The sequence below is a fragment of the Lagenorhynchus albirostris genome, chromosome 17, assembly GCF_949774975.1.
Source record: "Lagenorhynchus albirostris chromosome 17, mLagAlb1.1, whole genome shotgun sequence".
NCBI classification, from domain to species: domain Eukaryota; kingdom Metazoa; phylum Chordata; class Mammalia; order Artiodactyla; family Delphinidae; genus Lagenorhynchus; species Lagenorhynchus albirostris.
In genome coordinates, this window is record NC_083111.1 from 41027923 (window position 1) to 41052611 (window position 24689).

Genomic DNA, 24689 nt, shown 5'->3' on the forward strand with positions numbered 1-24689 from the left:
GTTTATCTCTGGGCTTTCTATCCTGTTCCATTGGTCTGTCTTCTGCTTTTGTGCCAGTACCATACTGTCTTGATTACTGTAGCTTTGTAGTATAGTCTGAAGTCAGGGAACCTGATTCCTCCAGCTCCGTGTTTCGTTCTCAGGATTGCGTTGGCTATTCGGAGTCTTTTGTGTTTCCATACAAACTGAAATTTTTTGTTCTAGTTCTGTGAAAAATGCCAGTGGTAGTTTCATAGGGATTGCATTGAATCTGTAGATTGCTTTGGGTAGTATAGTCATTTTCACAATGTTGATTCTTCCAATCCAAGAACATGGTATATCTCTCCATCTATTTGTATTATCTTTACTTTCTTTCGTCAGTGTATTATAATTTTCTGCATACAGGTCTTTTGTCTCCTTAGGTAGGTTTATTCCTAGATATTTTATTCTTTTTGTTGCAGTGGTAAATGGGAATGTTTTCTTGATTTCACTTTCAGATTTTTCATCATTAGTGTATAGGAATGCCAGAGATTTGTGTGCATTAATTTTGTATCCTGCTACTTTACCAATTCATTGATTAGCTCTAGTAGTTTTCTGGTAGCATCTTTAGGATTCTCTGTGTATAGTATCATGTCATCTGCAAACAGTGACAGCTTTACTTCTTCCTTTCCAATTTGGATTCCTTTTATTTCCTTTTCTTCTCTGATTGCTGTGGCTAAATCTTCCAAAACTGTTGAATAAGAGTGGTGAGAGTGGGCAACCTTGTCTTGTTACTGATCTTAGTGGAAAAGCTTTCAGTTTTTCACCATTGAGGACAATGTTGGCTGTGGGTTTGTCATATATGGCCTTTATTATGTTGAGGAAAGTTCCCTCTATGCCTACTTTCTAAAGGGTTTTTATCATAAATGGGTGTTGAATTCTGTTGAAAGCTTTCTCTGCATCTATTGAGATGATCATATGGTTTTTCTCTTTCAATTTGTTAATATGGTGTATCACGTTGATTGATTGGCGTATATTGAAGAATCCTTGCATTCCCGGAATAAACCCCACTTGATCATGGTGTATGATCCTTTTAATGTGCTGTTGGATTCTGTTTGCTAGTATTTTGTTGAGGATTTTTGCATCTATGTTCATCAGTGATATTGGCTTGTAATTTTCTTTCTTTGTGGCATCCTTGTCTGGTTTTGGTATCAGGGTGATGGTGGCCTCGTAGAATGAGTTTGGGAGTGTTCCTCCCTCTGTTATGTTCTCGAAGAGTTTGAGAAGGATAGGTGTTAGCTCTTCTCTAAATGTTTGATAGAATTTGCCTGTGAAGCCATCTGGTCCTGGGCTTTTGTTTGTTGGAAGATTTTTAATCACAGTTTCAATTTCAGTGCTTGTGATTGGTCTGTTCATATGTTCTATTTCTTCCTGATTCAGTCTTGGCAGGTTGTGCATTTCTAAGAATTTGTCCATTTCTTCCAGGTTGTCCATTTTATTGGTATAGAGTTGCTTGTAGTAATCTCTCATGATCTTTTGTATTTCTGCAGTGTCAGTTGTTACTTCTCCTTTTTCATTTCTAATTCTATTGATTTGAGTCTTCTCCCTTTTTTTCTTGATGAGTCTGGCTAATGGTTTATCAATTTTGTTTATCTTCTCAAAGAACCAGCTTTTAGTTTTATTGATCTTTGCTGTCATTTCCTTCATTTCTTTTTCAGTTATTTCTGATCTGATTTTTATGATTTCTTTCCTTCTGCTAACTTTGGGTTTTTTTTGTTCTTCTTTCTCTAATTGCTTTAGGTGCAAGGTTAGGTTGTTTATTCGAGATGTTTCCTGTTTCTTAAGGTGGGATTGTATTGCTATAAACTTCCCTCTTAGAACTGCTTTTGCTGCATCCCATAGGTTTTGGGTCGTTGTGTCTCCATTGTCATTTGTTTCTAGGTATTTTTTGATTTCCTCTTTGATTTCTTCAGTGATCACTTCGTTATTGAATAGTGTATTGTTTAGCCTCCACATGTTTATAATTTTTACAGATCTTTTCCTGTAACTGATATGTAGTCTCATAGCGTTGTGGTCGGAAAAGATACTTGATACAATTTCAATTTTCTTAAATTTACCAAGGCTTGCTTTGTGACCCAAGATATGATCTATCCTGGAGAATGTTCCATGAGCACTTGAGGAAAATGTGTATTCTGTTGTTTTTGGATGGAATGTCCTATATAAATTAAGTCCATCTTGTTTAATGTATCATTTAAAGCTTGTGTTTCCTTATTTATTTTCATTTTCTGTCCATTGGTGAACGTGGGGTGTTAAAGTCCCCTACGATGAATGTGTTACTGTCGATTTCCCCTTTTATGACTGTTAGTATTTGCCTTATGTATTGAGGTGCTCCTATGTTGGGTGCATAAATATTTACAATTGTTATATCTTCTTCTTGGATCGATCCCTTGATCATTATGTAGTGTCCCTCTTTGTCTTTTCTAACAATCTTTATTTTAAAGTCTGTTTTGTCTGATATGAGAATTTCTACTCCAGCTTTCTTTTGGTTTCCATTTGCATGGAATATCTTTTTCCATCGCCTTACTTTCGGTCTGTATGTGTCTCTAGGTCTGAAGTGGGTCTCTTGTAGACAGCATATATATGGGTCTTGTTTTTGTATCCATTCAGCCAGTCTGTGTCTTTTGGTGGGAGCATTTAATCCATTTACATTTAAGGTAATTATCGATATGTATGTTCCTATTCCCATTTTCTTAATTGTTTTGTGTTTGTTATTGTAGGTCTTTTCCTTCTCTTGTGTTTCTTGCCTAGAGAAGTTCCTTTAGCATTTGTTGTAAAGCTGGTTTGGTGGTGCTGAACTCTCTCAGCTTTTGCTTGTCTGTAAAGGTTTTAATTTTTCCATCAAATCTGAATGAGATCCTTGCTGGGTAGAGTAATCTTGGTTGTAGGCTTTTCTCCTTCATCACTTTAAATGTGTCCTGCCAGTCCCTCCTGACTTGCAGAGTTTCTGCTGAAGGATCAGCTGTTAACCTTATGGGGATTCCCTTGTGTGTTATTTGTTCTGTTTCCCTTGCTGCTTTTAATATGTTTTCTTTGTATTTAATTTTTGACAGTTTGATTAATATGTGTCTTGGCGTGTTTCTCCTTGGATTTATCCTGTATGGGACTCTCTGTTCTTCCTGGACTTGATTAACTATTTCCTTTCCCATATTAGGGAAATTTTCAACTATAACCTCTTCAAATATTTTCTCAGTCCTTTTCTTTTTCTCTTCTTCTGGAACCCCTATAATTCGAATGTTGGTGCGTTTAATGTTGTCCCAGAGGTCTCTGAGACCGTCCTCCACTCTTTTCATTCTTTTTTCTTTATTCTGCTCTGCAGTAGTTATTTCCACTATTTTACTTCCAGGTCACTTATCCGTTCTTCTGCCTCAGTTATTCTGCTATTGATCCCATCTAGAGTATTTTTAATTTCATTTATTGTGTTGTTCATCGTTGCTTGTTTCATCTTTAGTTCTTCTAGGTCCTTGTTAAATGTTTCTTGCATTTTCTCTATTTCCAAGATTTTGGATCATCTTTACTGTCATTATTCTGAATTCTTTTTTAGGTAGACTGCGTATTTCCTCTTCATTTTTTAGGTCTGGTGGGTTTTTATCTTGCTCCTTCATCTGCTGTGTGTTTTTCTGTCTTCTCATTTTGCTTATCTTACTGTGTTTGGGGTCTCCTTTTTGCAGGCTGCAGGTTCGTAGTTCCTGTTGTTTTTGGTGTCTCTCCCCAGTGGCTAAGGTTGGTTCAGTGGGTTGTGTAGGCTTCGTGGTGGAGGGGACTAGTGCCTGTGTTCTGGTGGATGAGGCTGGATCTTGTCTTTCTGGTGGTGTGTTTTGGGGTGTCTGTGGAGTTCTTATGATTTTAGGCAGCCTCTCTGTTAATGGGTGGGGTTGTGTTCCTGTTTTGCTAATTGTTTGGCATAGGGTGTCCAGCACTGTAGCTTGCTGGTTTTTGAGTTAAGCTGGGTTCTGGTGTTGAGATGGAGATCTCTGGGAGATTTTCGCTGTTTGATATTACGTGGAGCTGGGAGGTCTCTTGTGGACCAGTGTCCTGAAGTTGGCTCTCCCACCTCAGAGGCACAGCACTGACTCCTGGCTGCAGCACCAAGAGCCTTTCATCCACATGGCTCAGAATAAAAGGGAGAAAAAGTAGAAAGGAAGAAAGAAAGAAAGAGAATAAAATAAGATAAAATGAAGTAAGATAAAATAATTAAAATAAAAAATAATTATTAAGAAAAAAATTAAAATAAAAAACAAAAAGGACGGATAGAACCCTAGGACAAATGGTGAAAGCAAAGCTATACAGACAAAATCTCACACAGAAGCATACACATACACACAAAAAGAGGAAAACGGGAAAAAATCATAAATCTTGCTCTCGAAGTCCACCTCCTCAATTTGGGATGATTTGTTGTCTATTCATGTATTCCACAGATGCAGGGTACATCAAGTTGATTGTGGAGCTTTAATCCACTGCTTCTGAGTCTGCTGGGAGAGATATCCCTTTCTCTTCTTTGTTCACACAGGTCCCGGGGCTCAGCTTTGGATTTGGCCCCACCTCTGCGTGTAGGTCACCGGAGGGCATCTGTTCTTCGCTCAGACAGGACGGGGTTAAAGGAGCCGCTGACTCGGGGGCTCTGGCTCACTCGGGCTGGGGGGAGGGAGGGGTGCGGATGCGGGGTGAGCCTGCGGTGGCAGAGGCCGGCGGGACGTTGCACCAGCCTGAGGCGTGCCGTGTTCTCCCAGGGAAGTTGTCCCTGGATCCCGGGAACCTGGCAGTGGCGGGCTGCACAGGCTCCCCGGAAGCAGGGTGTGGATAGTGACCTGTGCTCGCACACGGGCTTCTTGGTGGCGGCAGCAGCAACCTTATCGTCTCGTGCCCGTCTCTGGGGTCCGCGCTGTTAGCCGCGGATTGCGCCCGTCTCTGGAGTTCCTTAAAGCAGTGCTCTTAATCCCCTCTCCTCGTGCACCAGGAAACAAAAAGGGAAGAAAAAGTCTCTTGCCTCTTCGGCAGGTCCAGACTTTTCCCCCGACTCCCTCCCGGCTAGCTGTGGTGCACTAACCCCCTTCAGGCTGTGTTCACGCCGCCAACCCCAGTCCTCTCCTTGCGCTCCGACCGAAGCCCCATCCTCAGCTCCCAGTCCCCGCCCGCCCCGGCGGGTGAGCAGACAAGCCTCTCGGCCTGGTGAGTGTTGGTCGGCACCGATCCTCTGTGCGGGAATCTCTCTGCTTTGCCCTCCGCACCCCTGTGGCTGCGCTCTCCTCCGCTGCTCCGAAGCTTCACCCCTCCGCCACCTGCAGTCTCCGCCCGCGAAGGGGCTTCCTAGTGTGTGGAAACCTTTCCTCCTTCACAGCTCCCTCCCACTGGTGCAGGTCCCATCCCTATTCTTTTGTCTCTGTTTTTCCTTTTTTCTTTTGCCCTACCCAGGTGTGTGGGGAGTTTCTTGCCTTTTGGGAGGTCTGAGGTCTTCTGCCAGCGTTCAGTAGGTGTTCTGTAGGAGTTGTTCCACGTGTAGATGTATTTCTGGTGTATCTGTGGGGAGGAAGGTGATCTCTGGGTCTTACTCCTCTGCCATCTTTCCCCTGTCTCCCTAGCACAGTTTAAATGCCTAAGAAATATCTGATAAGTAAATGAATAAATGGAAGAAATCATTATTTCCAGGCAACATTATTTTGTAATGCTACCTACAAATGTCATCTAAAAATATCATGAGTAGAGGGACCCTGGTGGCGCAGTGGTTAAGAATCTGCCTGCCAGTGCTGGGGACATGGGTTTGAGCTCTGGTCCAGGAAGATCCCACATCTCGTGGAGCAGCTAAACCCATGCGCCACTACTGAGCCTGAGCCTGAGCAACTACTGAGGCTGCACTCTAGAGCCTGCAAGCCACAACTAGTGAAGTCCGTGGGCCTAGAAGCCTGTGCTCCGCAACAAGAGAAGCCACTGCAATGAAAAGCCCACATGCAGCAACGAAGACCCAGTGCAGCCAAAAATAAAAATAAATTAAAGTATATATATATCATTATTAGAAAATCATTTTCTGGGTAATGTTTTGATGCTTAGCATTTGTGTTATATTTTTGTTTGTTTGCATGTCTGTATAACCATGCAGATGCTTATCTTTTGTTGCTTTTTAAACACCAAAAAACTGAGGAAATGAATAAATGAAGAAGTAAAAAAAAAAAAAAAATTGAGAGGTTTTTTTTTAATACAAAGCAAGTGAGGAAATAATGGTAAAGGAGCATCAGCATTGAGTTTTTGTTTGTTTTTTAAGCATGAAAAGAAGTAGCATTAAAAACATTTTTATTTAAATTCAACCTCACTTTCAAGAATTTAAGTTTTGAATTTTCAGTCTTTCAGGTAATGTTTGATACTCTTCAATCATTTCTCTTTTAGTATGAATCAGATGCAACAGGAGAAAGAGCTAACAGAAAATATTTTGAAAGTGGTGAGTATTGGCATCAGTTATACTCTAACCTTTCTGGGACATATTTAGAGCATGTGTAGGTGCTTCTTCTAATCTTAGGGATATAAGAGTTGGCAAGGTGTGGTTGCAGTGGCATTTACATTTTTACTTGTTAGAACATAGTTTGGTAATATTCTAAATAGTACATTAAAAAAAAATTAATTAATTTTGGCTGTGCTGGGTCTTTGTTGCTGTGCCCGGGCTTTCTCTAGTTGCAGTGAGCAGCGGCTTCTCTTCATTGTGGTGTGCGGGCTTCTTATTGTGGTGGCTTCTCTTTGTTGCAGAGCACGGGCTCTAGGCGCACGGGCTTCAGTAGTGGTGGCTCATGGGCTCTAGGGTGCAGGCTCAGTAGTTGTGGCGCATGGGCTTAGTTGCTCTGCGGCATGTGGGATCTTCCTGGACCAGGGCTCAAACCCGTGTCCCCTGCATTGGCAGGCGGATTCTAACCACTGCGCCACCAGGGATGGCCCCTGTGTGCAGGATCTTTTAGTTGTGGCATGCAGGATCTTTAGTTGCAGCCTGCAAACTCTTAGTTGCGGCATGTGGGATGTAGTTCCCTGACCAGGGATCGAACCCAGGCCCCCTGCACTGGGAGCGTGGAGTCTTAGCCACTGGACCACCAGGGAAGTCCCTCTTTTTTTTTTTTAAGGTAATTTTAACAAATATAATTGCACTCCTGCTATGTTAGAAACATTTTTAAAATAGATTAATACACTAAGCTACTAAGTATCCTGTAAATATTTTTTGGTTAATATAGTCCAGTGCTGCCATTTTTGTATTTTAATAATTTGTTTATTGAACTTTTGTAGCTAAAAGAACAAGCTTCTGATTCTATCTTGGTACTAGAGGCAGCCCTTAAATTAAACAAGGATCTTTATGTCCACACGATGAGAACGCTAGATTTATTGGCCATGGAGCCAGGCGTGGTAAATGGAGAGACTGAGAGTTCCACTGTTGGATTGAAAATCAAAACCGAGGAGATGCAGTGCCAGGTATTTATTTCAGTATTTAATCAATGCATGGCAAATTTTTGGAAAATCTTATTTTTAATTAGAATTTATTTCTGCCCTTGTCCCTTTGATTTTGACTTCAGATGCTATTAAGACTTTGCATTGCATTTAATTTGTGAATTTTATAAGACCTCACTTGAAATTTTTCTAAAAGAAATGCAAGGAAAATTTCATTTGATCTTTTGTCTCTCAACTGGTTTCCCAGTTGTATTTAGGAGACTGACAATGCATGAGTATGTAACTAATTTACAGTTCATTCATATTATTAGAAATCTAATCATACCAAAAAAACAAAACAAAACTAGTATTGTACTAGACTTTGAAAAATGTGGGCTACTAGAGAAACACCTAGTTTTTCAAAGATCTTAAGGTTGCCTGCTTTCTGTAACTCTGTGCTGTAGTTCCTTTGTTGCTTTCAGTTGTTGTTTGTTGTTAGATATTTTTTGTATTGATGTCTTCTTTTTCCCTGCTGGATTGTAAACTCTTTGAGGTCTCTTTTTTTTAATATATTTGCCTCTTTCTCACTTTCCAGCACATAATCTTGAGTATAATAAAAATTTTAAAATATTTGATGATTGCCTAGAGAGGGCCACTAGCCTTTTACATTCTGTGTTCTTTTTACATTTTATTGTTCATTGTGTGAGTTGGCATGACTTCTTTAATCACTATTTCCCAATCCTGAAATGGCAGAAATAGCTCTGACTTTAAAGGGTTTGGGAGGTACCTTTTCAGATTAGCTGGTTCTGGAGGTGAAAATAATCCCTTTTCAAGACTTGTTAAGATGGAGTCTTGTACAGTAGGAGGAGGAGTCAAGAGGCATTGTCAGTTGCCAACCACTTTAAATGGTCAATTAAACTTCCATGGAGGAGGTTTCTGGTACTGTCATATCTTATACTCACTGAGTCTGTTTAAAAGTCTTGGTAACATGTCTGATTTTCACAATGTAGTGGATGATATGACCTGAAAAAACAGAACTCTTACATAAATGTGCTAGGTAAACCCTATCAAATATTCTTTTAATTATATAGCTGAGCCATAATTTCTGTTTTTTTGAATAGCAAATTAGTACTAATACTCATTTCCTGGCATGTTAATGTTTAAAGTGCATTTGCAGTCTTTACGTTACTAAAATTTACCTGACTCAAAAGAAAAATCTTCAGTTTTTCCTTAGTTAAACCATAAGTATTGCTGTCCTTCAGGGCAGCTTCATTAGCAGATTTGTTTTTTTTTGTTTTGTTTTCATCTATTGACCACATCTTAAGTGTAGAATTTAAACTCGTTTCAATGGCTAGTCAGTATAATTATACTTGAAAGTATCTTTTTGGTATCTTGTACTCTGCCTGGAAAGGGAAATTATATGTAACTATAATATGTATGCATATGTATGTGTGTTTATGTGTGTTTAAATCTTTCTCTATTATGTATACACACACATACTATTTTTAAAAATTGCTTTAGCACTCTTTTACCCTAGATGGAAGGAAGCGCTCTAGAATGAAAATCAGCCCAACGTTAAATGTGGATTAAATAGTGCAAAGCAGTATTCTAGAGGCTGAGAAGAATTAATCTGGATTTGTTGAACAGGGCAGAATAGTATCTGTAATGCATATCAGTAAAGAGTAGATCAGTCATGAATACCAGAGACTATTACAGTTTAGGAGTTCAGAGGGGGAATGAGTATCTGTTGGCTAAGGTTGGTTTGGTGTAAATGGAAATACGGGGTGTGGAATGAAGTTCATTTGTAGATCTGATGTGAATGGGGAATTGAGAAAACTGGTGTGATTGAAACAGAGGAGAATAGAGAGGTTTGGAGAGAGAAATTATTCCAGATTCTGAGGCCCGTGAAGATCAGGCCTTGGGGTTTGAACTTTCTCTTACCTGGGGGAATAATTTGAAGGCTTTTTAAGAAAGTCATATTGAGAAGACAGATCAGTCAGCCTTGTGTAGAGTGAATTTGAGATAGAGTATTAGGAACCTAGATATCTGGCTTCAAGTCTGGGCTCTGCCAGTGTTTGGTTATATGCTCTTTAGCAGAGATGTTACTTTTTGGGCCTTAGTGTTCTTGTTCATAAAATGGCCAAGTTGAACTCAGTCTTTGAGTTCTGCATTCAGTAAATCTAGGTATCAATTTATGAACGTTCTTGGAAAAATATACAAGTTTTATTAGAAAAATACAACTGGAAATGCACTATCGTTTTATAGTCATTAATTCAAACTTCTCAATATTTTATTCTGGCCAGTTCTGTGATAGTAGACATTTGCCCCTTCTGTCCCTTTTGGAGAGACACCCCGGTGGCTGTCCCCCTATTCTATGTTAGAAGAACCCCGTAGCTTCTGAGACTTGATGGGAGGCAGAGCCTGTTTCCTATAATAAAACTGAAAACTCCAGACACTAGCGTTCTCTAGCCCTTATCCTGCTCCAGGGCAAGTGTGTCACATAGGTGTGACAGACAAATACATTTAGTTTAGACTGAATTAGGAGCTAGCTAGTAAGTCAGTGAAGTGGAGAGGGTAGATAATCCGTTGTGATGGTGGGCCAAGAGCAACAGTGACAGTAGAATCTAGTTTCCAGGGGCAGCCCTGGCAGAAGTGGAGCTGCTGCTCTCAGTGTCTAGTGCTGGTGGCTGCAGGTGACATGATCTGTGGAGTCTAGTGTTGAGGTGGCTGCAGTGGTGTTTCACTGCATCAGTTTTGGCTCTTGTTCTGGCTGCTTGCTTCCCTTCCCCTGTTTGTTTTCCAAGCCTGATTCTTTGGCTTTCCCAATAACTCTGTAGGCCACCTGACATCCTGAGGGGAAATCTGTTTTCTGCTTAATTCAGTCAGAGTTGACTTCTGTTGCTCGTGACTAAGAACTGCTCGTGACTAAGAACATTGATTGTTTCACTGCTCATTGAAATGGTTTTTTCTTTTTTGCTGTATGTGTACCTGTGTTTTGCCTTTGAGTTTTGTCAGCTCTTAAGTTCATGAAAAATTACTGAGCAAATTGGTATTCATTACCATTTTAGGTGTGTTATGATTTGGGTGCAGCATACTTCCAGCAAGGCTCTACAAATCCAGCTGTCTATGAAAATGCCAGAGAAAAATTTTTTAGAACCAAAGAACTAATTGCAGAGGTAAATACAGTCATAACAGGCATATGATTTTCAGTCCTTTAAAACATCTATATGTTTTTTGGCTTGAATTTTTCTGATGATAAAAAAACCCAGTAAGTGTTCATTGTTGTAAATTTGGTAGTTCAAAAAAGTAGTGAAAACATCAAAAAAAATCTGTAATACCCCTTTTGTGGTTTTAGCTTATTTTTTTCCAGTTTTTATTCTTTATGTTTTTATACAGTTAAGCTCATGCTGTAATATACTATTTTGTATCTTGCTTAAATATTTGAATAGATATTTTAAATGTATTCTGTTATATAGTTGTGCTGTGATTTCATTTTCCTAATGTTTGGGCATTTGGATTGTTTACTGTTTTTATTTATTATAAAGTTGCAAAATTTATATCTCCAAGCATAAATTTTTGTTTGGACTTTAGATACTTTCAAGTTAAATTCCTGCAAGTAAAATTACCATGTCAATGGTCATTATTTTTTTAAAGGATGTAATATGTAAAGCCAAATTGCTTGCTAGGTACATTTCTCTGAAGGCACTCCAATCAGCAGTGAATTTTTTTAAACTGCTAATTTGATGTGATCTAGAATATCTTTTAAAAATTTGCATTTCCTTGGTTCCTAGTAGGGTAAACATATTCATGTGTTTGTTGTTTGCATTTTTCTTTTTGTGATTCAGAAAACTAAATTTTAAACTAGGTTTTTGTATGCCTGGTGCCCAGAAAAATTGCCACTTCAATCTTTCCTTTCTTCACCAGAGACATTGATTAAATGTACTAGAGATTTACTTTATTGGGAATCCCCATTTTACTTTACCTGGGGCACTCATCAGATTTCTAATTTTATGGCATTTCAGGTATAGTAGTTTAAAACTTTAATTTTTTAAAAAAGTGTGTCTTTTAAAAATTTTTTTCTGTTTTGGTGGAAGCATTTCTGTTTATTCCACTTGAGTGAAGATTGAGTTTTCTTTGCTGCCCCCTTTAAATCTCTGCAAGTATATGTATTTTAAAATATTTTAAGCTCGTTTTTAACAGTGTTCACTCTCTGTTAGTATCTTAATTTTCATACTTAAATAGAGTAATAATAATGTCTACCTTTATGTTGGCCTGAAAACTCTAAACCAGGAGTCAGCAAACTTTTTTGTAAAGGGCTAAATTATAGATATTTTAGGCTTTGTGGGCCATATACAGTTTCTGTGGTATAGTCTAATTTGTTGTTATGGTTCCCCCCCCCCCCGCCCCTTTACAACCCTAAGAATTGTTCTTAGGTCAAGAAATCTATAAAAACAAGCCATGGGCTGGATTTGGCCTGTGAGCAATATTTTGCTGACCCCTGCTCTAAACCTTTTAATTTTTTATGGTTCCTCCAGCCCTGAATTTTCCATTAGCATTTTCTGGTACTGTTAAAATGTACTAAATGGGTGCTAGACTATTGTTTCTATTACACTGATGAATAATGATATATACCTCTTACTTTACAGATAGGTTCATTATCTCTTCATTGTACCATAGATGAGAAGCGGTTAGCTGGCTATTGTCAAGCGTGTGGTGTTCTTGTACCTTCTTCTGATAGTGCATCTCAGCAATTGACTCCATATAGTCAAGTCCATATTTGTTTGAGATCTGGCAACTATCAGGTAAGATGTGTGATGGGATACAATAGTGTAATTGAAAAGCACTGGAATCCAGACAGCTGAGTTCATATCCTGACACACCATTTACAGTTGTGCCGTTTAGGGCAAGCCAGACTGTCAGATTGGCCTATAAAATAGTTTTAATAATTAAGCTTCTTATGAGAATCAAATGAGAAGTTATAGTTTATAAACTCTAAGGCAAAGCACTGGACAGATGTTGACTCATTGATATTCTCCTTTCTTGAAGGTATAGAATTTGCCCATTTTAAGTGCATTCTGTAAGAAACTATGTAGGTAGAACTTTTAAAATTACAGGTAGAGAACTTTTAGTTTTATGGAGCCTAAAGTCTTGTGTCTGATCTGAAAGTATGGCCTTGTAACCCTGCCTTATTAGCCACTGCAAACATTAAGACTGAAGGAGAAAGTGAACAGAGTGGTTTTGGTAGGTTTGGGTAGTGTATTACATAGCCCATTTTGCCAGGGAGTCTGGTCATCATCTCAGTTTTAATCATGAAAAGGGCTTAAATTAGTCTGTTGAGATTTTTATTGCACCCTCTGTGTATATATCTTTAGTTTTGTAATGAAAATCACTGGGAATTAGAATTTGTACTTTTAAAATCTTTTTTGGAAAGCCTTCATTCTAGGAAGTGAACAGTGCCTTCATGTTATTTAATTCAAAACAGAAATTATGAAATGACAAAGCTATAGCATACCTTCAGTTTTGTGTCTCCAAACGGACTTTTAGCCTAGGTTTTTAGTTCAGTCTTCTCAACTAGAGTTTATTTTTTTTCAGAGAAAATAAAAGAGAGGGGATACGTACTTCCTCTCCCTCCCTCTGGCCTCTTTTTTGCAAATTCTGCTTTGCCCTAGGGAAGAAAATTAAACTTTATTGAAGATAGATTTCAGATACAGATGAAGTTATTAAACACTAGAGATCTTTCAGTTACGTATTCCTAGTACAGGCTTATGGAGGGTGGGGATCAATTATAAGATATAGAATCTTTAAAACGGTCCCTGGAATGGTAAGACCTGTGCAAAGAAGACCTTGGAAATATTAGTCATAAATAGGCACATATTACCGTGAATACAACAAAGTGCCAAAATGTGTCACTCAGAAAGTAGTGTAATGGGTAGCTAGGAAAGGGGAAAGAGCAATTTTGTTGCACCTCTGAAATTTATCACTTCAGTTATGTATGCAGGAGTATCTTAGAAATCATGTTTACCTTTTTGTGTTTTTTTTGGAATAAGATTCTGTTTGTATTAACTATATATTTTTGTTTTGTGCTGATGAAGTAGTTATTGAACAGTTGTAACAAATATGTCTTCTCACATTTAGGAAGTGGCTTACTTTCCCCTGTGTAGCCTGTGTTTTGCTATGAAACAGTGGTTGCTTTATAGTTTTGAAGCCATTTTTGTCAGTGCTTTTGTGGTAGAGCTGAGTAGCTTTAGCTGTTTCAAGAAATCCCCACACTATCGAGATAAAGAGTTGATAAAGAACAGAAAAAGACTCTAATAATGTGGGTGTTTCTGTAATTCACTAAATAATATATTTTAAACCATTTAAATTGATTAGAATAGTTTCTTAACATGTTATATTTAGATGAATTATTTTTAATTAATTATTTTAGTGTTTTAAAAAGTTTGTTGTATGAACCCCTCCCCTTTTTTTTCGGCTGCACTGCGCGGCCTGTGGGATTTTAGTCCCCCTGCAGTGGAAGCCCAAAGTCTTAACCGCTGGACCACCAGGGAAGTCCCTGAACCCATATTTAAAGTGGATGAGAAGAATTTAAAAACTTTCTCTCTAATAACATAACTGAATTACTTCTTATTCATTGATTCTTCTCTCACCTCTCACTTTTGATCTTCAATTTTGAAAAAGGGTGATGGGGGTGCTATTTGTAACGTAATTTTAAAATTTTAGAAAGAGAAGATTTTCCTAGCAAGATTTTTTTTTTCCTAGCAAGATGTTTTAATGATTTTCTTCACTGTGTAATTTCTATTATAGAAAGACTTTTAAAATTTTATTAAAAAAATTTTTTTTTGGAAAGATTCTTTCATGATTTTTGAAATGGATGCAATTTTGTGTCTGTGTTCTAGGAGGTAACAAAGATTTTCGCTGAAGACAATTTAACCTTCAGTTTACCTGTGCAGTTCCGGCAGTCAGTCCTAAGAGAGCTCTTTCAGAAAGCTCAACAGGGGTAAGGAAGTGAATTACTTTTTGATTTTTGAATAAAAGGGTAAGTGCATTTCAGATTTACCAAAAACATCCCTCCAAACTACCTGTATGTCTGACACAATACTTTCACTTTTTTTTAGTATATGGGAAGTTAACATGGCCAGAGGAGCCACTTTAATGTTCATCTGATCCATTTTAAAAGTGCTTGGGGAAAAAAATTTGCATAGCAGAATTTGATTCTGTTACCTAATCTTTATAGCTAAATTGTCCCTTTACAAATTCAAGACCTTCCCATGACTTAGGTATTTACTAACGTGCCGGAATATCATAAGATCTTACCTCTCAAGAGTAAATGGCTTATTCTTGTGATTTTAGTTTTGCAATATATTCCTTTTTATTAAAAAAAAATTAGTGTATCTTCTTTTGTATTCTACAGAAATGAAGCTCTAGATGAAATCTGTTTTAAAGTCTGTGCCTGTAACACAGTCCGTGATATATTGGAAGGTAGAGCGATTGGTGTTCAATTTAACCAGCTATTTCTTAGACCTAATAAAGAGAAAATAGACTTTCTTCTTGAGGTAAGACGTTTTTTCCCCTTTTGATTTATAATTTTGCTTTAAGTTTACCAATGATCTCTTAGCTACCAAAGCCAGTGCCCTCTTTTCTGTCTTTGTCTGACTTGCCTCTCTGGCTGATAGTTGTCTCTACTGATAGACCACGGTCTCCAACCCTGTTCTCCATCACTGGGTTTTCCATAGTCCTCCATTGACTTCTCTTTTGCTCTCCCTTTAATGTTTTTATTTACAAAAGTTTTGTCCTTGGCTCACTCAACTTCTCATATCACTTTTTATTCTCATCCAAAACCTCAATCACCTGCTCACTAAAAACCCTTGGATCATACTTCTTGCCTCTCATGTGAGCTCCAGAATCTGTGTTTCTACTGGATCTTTCTCTTTCTTTAATAGTCTTAATGTAATAAACCTTGAGAGGAGTACATAGAGTACAATTAGTACCTTTTAGTTCTAAACATACAACACTGCCAATGCTTTAGAAGTCCTTCTTATGCTCCTTACCAAACCCTCTCTGCCTCTCCTTGAGGAAACCACTGTCCTGTGTTTTGTGATAATCATTTCCTTGCTTTTCATTACAGTTGTATCACCTTTGTATGTACCCTTAAAGAATATTCTTTAATTTGCCTGTTTCGAACTTTACATAAATGAAATCATACAAAATAAATTCTTTGTCTCTCAGTGAACATACTTGAGATGTTTTTTCAAGTTGTATGCAAGTACAGTTTTTTTTTTTCCATTGCTGTAAGGTGTTACAACATTATATGACCATGTCACAATTTATTTATTCTTAAGATGATGGACATTTGTGTTATTTACAATTTGTGGCTATTGTGCTTCTTGGAAAATACTGTATACATATCCTGGTGCACCCACATACGATTATCTGTTACATTCCTGGAGAAGGTTTATCTGCAATATTACTATATAATTTCCAAGTGTTTTTGCCACTAGCATGCATGAGGGTTCTTGTTGGTCAGGATCTTTGTCAGCACTTGGTATTGTCAGATTTCCTGCCAGGTTCATGGTATAATGGTATCTCATTGAGGTTTTAACATCCATTTCCTTTATTACTGAGGAATTTAGCAGCTTTTCATTTATTTTTTGCACATATAGATTTTGTCTTTTTTTTTTTTTTTTTTTTTTTTTGCGGTACGCGGGCCTCTCACTGTTGTGGCCTCTCCCGTTGCGGAGCACAGGCTCCGGACATCCAGGCTCAGTGGCCATGGCTCACGGGCCCAGCCGCTCTGTGGCATGTAGGATCTTCCCGGACTGGGGCACGAACCCGTGTCCCCTGCATCAGCAGGCGGACTCTCAACCACTGCGCCACCAGGGAAGCCCTAGATTTTGTCTTTTGAGGTACCCATTCCAAGTGGTATGCCTCATTTTTCTGTTGAATTGTCTTTTTTTTTTTCTTTTGCAGGAATTTTTTATATATTCTGTCCTTTACTAGTTTTAAATACTGCAGGTATCTTTTCTGCGTTTCACTTCTCTTTTAACTTTTTATTATTTTAAAAGTTCTTAATTTTAATATAATAAAATTTATCAATCTTTTCCATAAAGGAAAAGATTAGTGGATTTCTGTGTCTTGTTCAAGAAAGCTTTTCATATCCTTTAGTCGTGAAAATTGTCCTATATTTTACCTTCTAAAAGCTCTAGAGCTTAGCCTTCTTTTCACATTTAGGTCTTTAATCCACCTATGATTGATTTTTGTGTATTAACATGAAGTAGGGGGTCTGATGTCATTTTTTTCCTCACTTGTTCCAGTACCATTTATTGTAAGTTCCATCTTTTTTCTGCCAATCTCCAGTGCTACCTCTCTTGAATGCCAAGTATCCATACGTGTGTGGGCCTGTCTCTGGGCTGTGTTCTGTACCACTTTTCTGTTTGTTTACCCATACATCAGTATCCCTGTCTTGATATCATCTGAAGTACATACCTTGTTTTTCAAAGTTGTGCTGGTTATGCTTGTCTTTTTGCGTTTTCTTGTAGACAGTTGACTCATTGTCAAGTTTCTCAAATAAGCCTGTTGGATTTTTGTTTGGAACTACGTTACCTTTAAAAGTCAATTTGTGAAAAATTAGTATCTTTACAATATTGAGTGTTCTAATCTGTGAACTGGTATAGGTTTTGATTTATTTAGACGTTCTTTAATGCCCTTTAAAGCTTTATAATTTTTCCATAGAAGTCTTTTTATTTTATTTTTTTATGAACTTGAAAATAGTTTATGCATTGGTATAGAGGTATAGTTGAACTCTGTATATGATTTTGTTTCCAGCTACTTTGCTAAACTCTTAAAAATTCTGTTTATCTGTAGGTTCATTTGTTTTTCTAAATAGTCTTTATCTGTAAATAATGCATTTTGTTTTCTTCATTTTCTAGCCTTTTCATTTTTATTTCTGTGTACTTGTTCTTACTGTGCTGACAATGATCTCCAGTACAATGTTTGGTAGAAAGGGCTCTGATGGGCTTCCTGGTCTCATTCTTAGTCTCAAAAGCTTGTACTCTTTTACCGTTTAGAATGATGTTTATTATAGGTTTTTCTTATCGTTACTCCGTATCTGATTAAGGAAGTTTCTGTTTATCCTTAATTCACTGAAGGCTCTTATTTTAAAAAAATCATGAATTATTTTTAGATTTTATTAAATGCTTTTTCTATGTCTATTATGATAAGCACGTAATTTTTCTCTTCTAATTGGTTAATGTAGTGAAGTATATTAATTTTTAAGTGTTGAAGTACCTTGTCTGGATAAACCCAACTAGGTTGTGATCTTTTTTTTAAACTGAGATATAATTGACATGGAACATTGTATTAGTTTTAGGTCATGTTATGATTGTTTTTAATATATATTGCTGGATTTGGCTTACTAATACTTTAAGATTTTTTTACATTCGTGTGTGAGATTGATGCATCAGTTTTTTTTCTTTCTTGTCCTGTCTTTGATTTTGTTACTGAGGTCATGTGTGCCTCATAAATAAATTGAGGTGTGGATCATTTCTTTTTGCCTGGAAAAGAAAATGGACTCATTGCTTTTTTTCAGTGTTTGGTAAAATTTACCAATGATGTATTTGGGCCTGGAGATTTTTTTGGGGGGAAGATCTTTGGCATTGATTCAATTTCAGTGATTTCATCTGCTGTTCTTTTTTCTTGATTAGTTTTGAGAAGTTCTTTTCTAAGAATTTGTCCACTTTATCTAAATTTTTAAGTTGATTAATATTAATGTTTTTAGTTATCTTTTCAGTGTTTATAGCATCTGTAGAGATGTCACCTATTTCATATTTTTCAGTTTTAAAAAGTTGAGGTGAATTCACATAACATCTTTGTTACGTTGCTTATCAGGAGTTACCACATATTCCCAAACACATGATGACACATATACAATGCGTCTCTATATTTGAATAAACAGTCTCATGAAAGTACACTAAAATATTATTTATCATAAGATCTTACATATGGTAGCAAACTTAATTTATGCATACAGTGGGGCAAAATTATTAGAATGTAAATATATCGTACATACTCCAAGATGCTCAGATGTGTTATACACTGATAGCGTAACCTGTTCATCTGAGCAAAGTACTTTCAAGATACTGTTTCTGAGCATGGTAATTAAAAATACTATTATTCTTTTTTTTCTTTGAATAGCTTCATTGGGATGTAATTTGCACACCATACAATTCACCCATTTAAAATGTACAGTTCAGTGGTTTTTAGTATGTTCATGGAGTTGTGCAGCCATCACCTCAGCCAGCTTGACAACATTTCATTCCTCTCTGCCCATCTGCAACAAAACTTCTTATCTATTAGCAGTCATTTCCCATTTTCCCTCAATCTCTTCAACCCTAGGCAACTATTAATCTAGTTTTTGTCTCTGTAGATTTGCCTGTTCTGGACATGTCATATAAATAACTGACTTCTTTCACTTAATGTTGAAAACCTGAACAATCTGATCCATGTTGGAGTGTGTATCAGTACTTAATTGTTTTTTATAGCTGAATAGTATCCCATTGACTGGATATGCTCTTCAGTGTCTGTTTTGAGTGTTCATTCATCAGGTGATGGGCTTTAGGGTTGTTCACACTTTTTAGCTCTTACGAATAATGCTGCTATAAACATTATATAATTTAATTTTTGTGTCAACATATTAGAGAATATTTGACAATTTCTTAAGGTTAGGGAGCTTTTACACTAATATATTCTTTTTGACTTCTTGTAAATAATATGTGGGGAGGAAACCTAATAAACTCAGAATAATATTATAAGGATATTATTTTTAGATAACTAATATTTTCATACTTGGTTTCTGTTACTCTTTATTTTCATTGTTTAGTTTTTAAACCTTGGTTATCTTCTTAACCATTGGTTCTGTATACTTTAACTATTATCGATCATTCTTTTCAACTATCTAAGATGACCGTTTTCTCACTTTTCTGACAGGAACTACTGATTCTTAAAGTTATCACTCCATTTAATTTGGCAACGTACTTTGTAAATTTCGGCAGGACTTCTTCGTATGCTATATAGATTATTCTTTACTGCATATTCTTTTGTCTCATCTCTTAAATTTCTTAACCAGATCTCTGACTGATAATGTTTGAAAGGAAAATTCAGTTGTTTTTAAATCTAAACTTTTCAGACTGTAGTATAATTATTTTAAAGTACCCATATTCAAATAAAAATTACTCAAATTCCTAGGTATGTTCAAGATCAATAAATTTAGAAAAAGCTTCAGATTCTTTGAAAGGAAACATGGCTGCTTTTCTAAAGTAAGTGCCTTTCTTTTCTTTTTCTTAATTTTGAACTTATTCCTGTGAGAAAAATATCTTTTATTCCTTATCGTTTTGGATTTGCCCTGCCTATCTTATAACCAGGCAATAATTGGTATTTTGTCAGAACAGTTATGGTTTGGATTCGTGTAACCACATAAAACTTAGGATTCTGTCAGTTACTCCTTTTGTATATTGTAGCATTGAAATCACAAACTTTAAATAAGGACCAAAAAGAAATTTTAAAAGCTGTTTCAAATGATTGTTGTGCAGTTATTGAATGGTGGTTTTTTAAACAGTTTATTAATAAAAATTGGTTAATATGATTGTTTTCCCCAAACTAAAATTATACACTTTTTTGTTTTATAATATTTCTTACTGATCTAGGAATGTGTGTCTGGGGTTGGAAGACCTGCAGTATGTTTTCATGATTTCTTCACATGAGCTTTTCATTACATTGTTGAAAGATGAAGAACGAAAGCTACTGGTTGATCAGATGAGGAAGAGATCCCCTAGAGTAAATCTGTGCATTAAACCAGTAACTTCATTTTATGATATCCCAGGTTAGCTCTGCTAGCTAAAATGTTGGCACATTCTGCCCCTCAGTATATTTAGGATATCCTCTTAATTTGTTTCAGATTACACGAATGCTGGTAATTAATAGACATTTACCTGTCTTTTGTAGTCATATTTCTGTCTAAGCAGTTAAGTCTTGGGACTCTGCTGAGTCTCTGATTCACGGAGATATAGGCCTAGATACATAAAAGATTTTAGCTGTGGGAGTAGACCCACGTAACTCTGCTGCTGTGTTCTTGAAGGTAAAAAACAGGAGGGGAGGGGAGCGGTTGAGAACGATAAAAGGTACAGGCTTGCATGCGTTTCAGCCTGTATATCATCGTGATACTGTCTTCTAGCTAAACATTCAGCTTTGGCACCATTGCCATTTTTGCCTTATTTATTTGATGATTTTCTTCCATTTTTTTCTCTTATTTTATAAATATAATTAGAAAATATAGTGCTGCTCATTAATAAGAAATACAAGCTTCAACACTTAATATAGGGGAGACAGAATTCAGCTGGCTGAACGAACTTTTAGCTGCTTTGACCCTCATTAGATTTAAACTGCGTTAACAGTGCAGGTGTAAAGGGAAAGAATAATATTAACACAGATAAAATGCTGGAAATGCATTATTGAAGACTATATCTGAAAGCCGAGTTGTAGTGAGGGATTTTAATGATCAATTCTTGGTTTTCTGGGGAAGGCAGTGCCTCCACCTCCTCATTCTCCCCTTCAGAAAACACATTCTTTATGTTTATTGCTCAAAACATTTTATATGTGCTTTTAAATAACACAGTATGTTCCAAAGTAGGAGACTGTCTATATAAGTTAAATTTTTCCATATATCCCACATAATTCTTTCCATGTACCAGCTACTGATTTTTATGTTTTTATTTTCATTATCTTTGTTAAATGCATTCATTTATTAAATGAAGACGTAATAAAAATTGTGTTAGGCTTTCTATATGAGAGTGAAGTTAAAACATAATTTGCATTAAGTTGAATAAATAAGTTTTCAAGATGAGAGATGCTTTTAACTTATAATACTTATAAACATGCACAATTTCTCTCAGTAAATTACCATTCTCATATTTATAGGATTATGTATACCTTTGAATCAAATCATTATTTAAATGGAAACCTCTCCTTCCTTTCTTAGCCTCAGCAAGTGTCAACATTGGCCAGTTGGAGCATCAGCTGATATTGTCAGTAGATCCCTGGAGGATTCGACAGATTTTAATTGAATTACATGGTATGACTTCAGAGCGCCAATTCTGGACCGTGTCTAATAAGGTAAGAAGACCCTCTCCTAAGCGCAGATAAGAAGGGACTTCCCTGGTGGTGCAGTGGTTAAGAATCCACCCGCCAATTCAGGGGACATGGGTTTGATCCCTGGTCCAGGAAGATCCCACATGCCACAGAGCAGCTAAGCCCGTGCGCCACAACTACTGAGCCTGTGCTCTAGAGCCCGCAAGCTACAACTACTGAGCCTGCGTGCCACAACTACTGAAGCCTGCGTGCCTAGAGCCCGTGCTCTGCAACAAGAGAAACCACCACAATGAGAAGCCCACAAACCGCAACGAAGAGTAGCCCTCGCTCACCACAACTAGAGAAAGCCTGCGTGCAGCAAGAAGACCCAATGCAGCCAGGAAAAAAAAAAAGAACAGATAAGAAAATTACCCTTGTTTTCTGATGTAATTTCATAGAAGAGCTGTTCCCTGACCTTTTTGGGAATAAGAACCCCCTTTATTTGTCAACAATTCATCAACAATGTGAAGTACCTGCACATGAGAGTAATTGCACTTTGAACATCCATTGACAGAGAAAATTTGAAATATCCAAAAAAGGTTATTAAATCGACACTATTAAATCAGTAACAACAAAAAATGAGTTTATATTTCATTTGTTGTCATAACACCTACATGCATTTTCAGTATAGCTGTTAATATGTGTGTAAGGTATAATATTTATGCAGTCTGGAGCTAATACTTGCTGTGTGCTTACAGAGTATTTTTGGTTTAGTTTTTTCCTATCTTCTTGAAGTCTAAAGCCTACAGTTTAGAACCACTTCATTAAAACTTCTTTTAGAACATTTTTGGCTTTAGATATTCTTTTTAAAATGCCAAGCTAATGTTTCTGAAGTTGTCTATTTAAGTTTTCCCGTGTGGAAAGTGCAAATGAAAATAGCTTTTTAAACATTTCAGTTGAATGTAGCTTGAAATACAAGGGAAGCAGTCCACAGATACAGGAGAAATTAAAGTACTGTGGTAGTGCTTCTAATTTAACTGCATACTCCTCCTCTGCTGAATATGTAATAAAAAGAAGCAAGAAATTGCTGTATATTTTGTGGGGTTTGAACGTAAAAGTGCAGTGAAATGAAAAATTGGTCTGAACCTTAGTTGGGCTTCTTAGCATTGACATTGTTATTTGTGTTCATTTATATAGAGAGGAAGTATATAGCATAATAGTTAAGAGCGGGAGTTCTGGTACTAACTGCCTGCGTTTGAATGCCAGCTCTCTACTTAACTAGCTGTATAGTCTTCGGCAAGTTATTTGACTTCTGTGTGTCTCTGTTTTCCCATCTGTGAAATGGAGATAATAGTACCTACGTAATACTGTTGGGAGGATCATATGAGTTAATACGTATTAAACTCCTAGAATTTTTTTTTCCTTCTTTATTTCTATAGTCTATCCTTCAGAAAGTTCCAATCCATTTAATTATTTATTACTAGCTCATTATAGTGATTATGTTCATTTTGATTAGCATTTCAGTACAGCTGTCATTTTCCTTTCTCTTTCAAAAATGACTTTTGAATGATTTTTAAATGGGGTTGACTGTTACTGAAAGATTCTTATCTAGATTTGGCTTCATGTGTGTGTATTTGTGGATTTTTATTTCTTCTAGTGGGAAATACCTTCTGTCTATAGTGGTGTTATCCTGGGAATCAAAGACAATTTAACAAGAGATTTGGTTTACATTCTAATGGCCAAAGGTTTACACTGCAGTACTGTTAAGGTGAGTAAAAGCATACATTGACGTCTGGTTAAGAATATGCTTTGTAAATTTAGCGTGAAGCCAGGAATCAGAATCAGTTGTGTTTTCCTGATCTTAAAATCATAGTTGTAGGCCTAGGAGGATATTTGAAAAGGCATTTTGGTTTATTCTTTTTCCTTTTACTCTCATAGCTATACGAAAAGGGTCTTGGACATATGGCTACTACTCTATGTCTTTTAAAAAATTAGAGAGCATGAATAGTTCTTTTGTATTTAGGGTTCAGTTAGTAAAGATTGTATTCCAAGCTAAAGAAAACAAAAACAAAAATCCTTAAAATTACTTTTGTAGATTTTACATAAGGATCTATTTGTGAAGTAGTCTGGGATGGAAATACAGATTTGGGAATCATCAAAGATCACCCTGGGAGAATATTCAGAACCTAGGGTATCCAGCACAGGTCCAAAAAGAGTGGCGTGAGAAAGAGTCTGGTATGAAGACCAGACTTGTGGGGTCATAATAGCTAAGGGGATAGAGGTTGTCAAGAAAAGGGAATGGACAGCACTGGGTTGCAGCCCCTAAGTGCAGTAAGGTAACTGAAAGGTATTGAGTAGATTGTGCCATTAGAAGATCTTTGTTTAGTAAGAGCTATTTCTTTTTCATGATATGGGGGATAGAAGCCACATTGTACGAGTGAAAGAATCATGTGGAGAGAGTAAGCGAAGGCTACTCTTTGGAAAAATTAGAAAGAGATGTGTAGGAAAGGGCTTGGATCATAGCTGATTTGATTTATTTATTAGTCAGTTATATAGGCTAATAGGGTTGTGTGCAAAATTTTAGAATGTGGAACCTTGTTGAAGGGGGTAAGGTCTAATTCTGACTATCTTAGGGGGAGAAGGGTGTTTAATCATGGAATTTTATACCTGTATGATATATGTATGTAATATTTATATAAAACTTTAGTTTTGTTATTTTATTTATTTATTTTTTGGCCACGCTGTGTGGCATGTAGGATCTTAGTTCCCAGACCAGGGATTGAATCTGTGCCCCCTGCAGTGGAAGCGTGGGGTCTTAACCCCTGGATTGCCAAGGAAGTCCCCTAGTTTTGTTATTTTATAATTTATGTAAAACTTGTTTAGTAATATAGCATGTATATTATATTGATTGTTTATTGGATGTTTTTTAAAAATTACAGGTAATTCCCTGGCGGTTCAGTGGTCAGGACTCTGAGCTTCCACTGCAGGGGGCACGGGTTCAATCCCTGGTTGAGGAACTAAGATCCTGCATGCCGTGTGGTGCAGCCAAAAAAAAAAATATTTACAAAAGAATTAAGTAATTATTGGAATAAATCAACAATGCAGAGATGATAAAAAGATGATAGTCTAGCCTCACTCCCCAAGATAACCTGTGTTAACCAT

General features: G+C 36.8%; 1 protein-coding gene across 1 annotated transcript in view; it reads left to right on the plus strand.

Moving 5' to 3' along the window:
- INTS8 (integrator complex subunit 8) overlaps nucleotides 1-24689 on the plus strand; it is a 50953-nt gene that overhangs the window by 6063 nt on the left and 20201 nt on the right. The window contains exons 5-14 of the mRNA XM_060128479.1: nucleotides 6393-6444; nucleotides 7272-7454; nucleotides 10478-10585; nucleotides 12056-12211; nucleotides 14306-14406; nucleotides 14821-14962; nucleotides 19650-19720; nucleotides 20108-20283; nucleotides 21439-21572; nucleotides 23185-23295. Of these exons, the coding sequence (XP_059984462.1) occupies nucleotides 6393-6444; nucleotides 7272-7454; nucleotides 10478-10585; nucleotides 12056-12211; nucleotides 14306-14406; nucleotides 14821-14962; nucleotides 19650-19720; nucleotides 20108-20283; nucleotides 21439-21572; nucleotides 23185-23295 (1234 nt within the window). The remainder of the gene's footprint in view (nucleotides 1-6392; nucleotides 6445-7271; nucleotides 7455-10477; nucleotides 10586-12055; nucleotides 12212-14305; nucleotides 14407-14820; nucleotides 14963-19649; nucleotides 19721-20107; nucleotides 20284-21438; nucleotides 21573-23184; nucleotides 23296-24689) is intronic.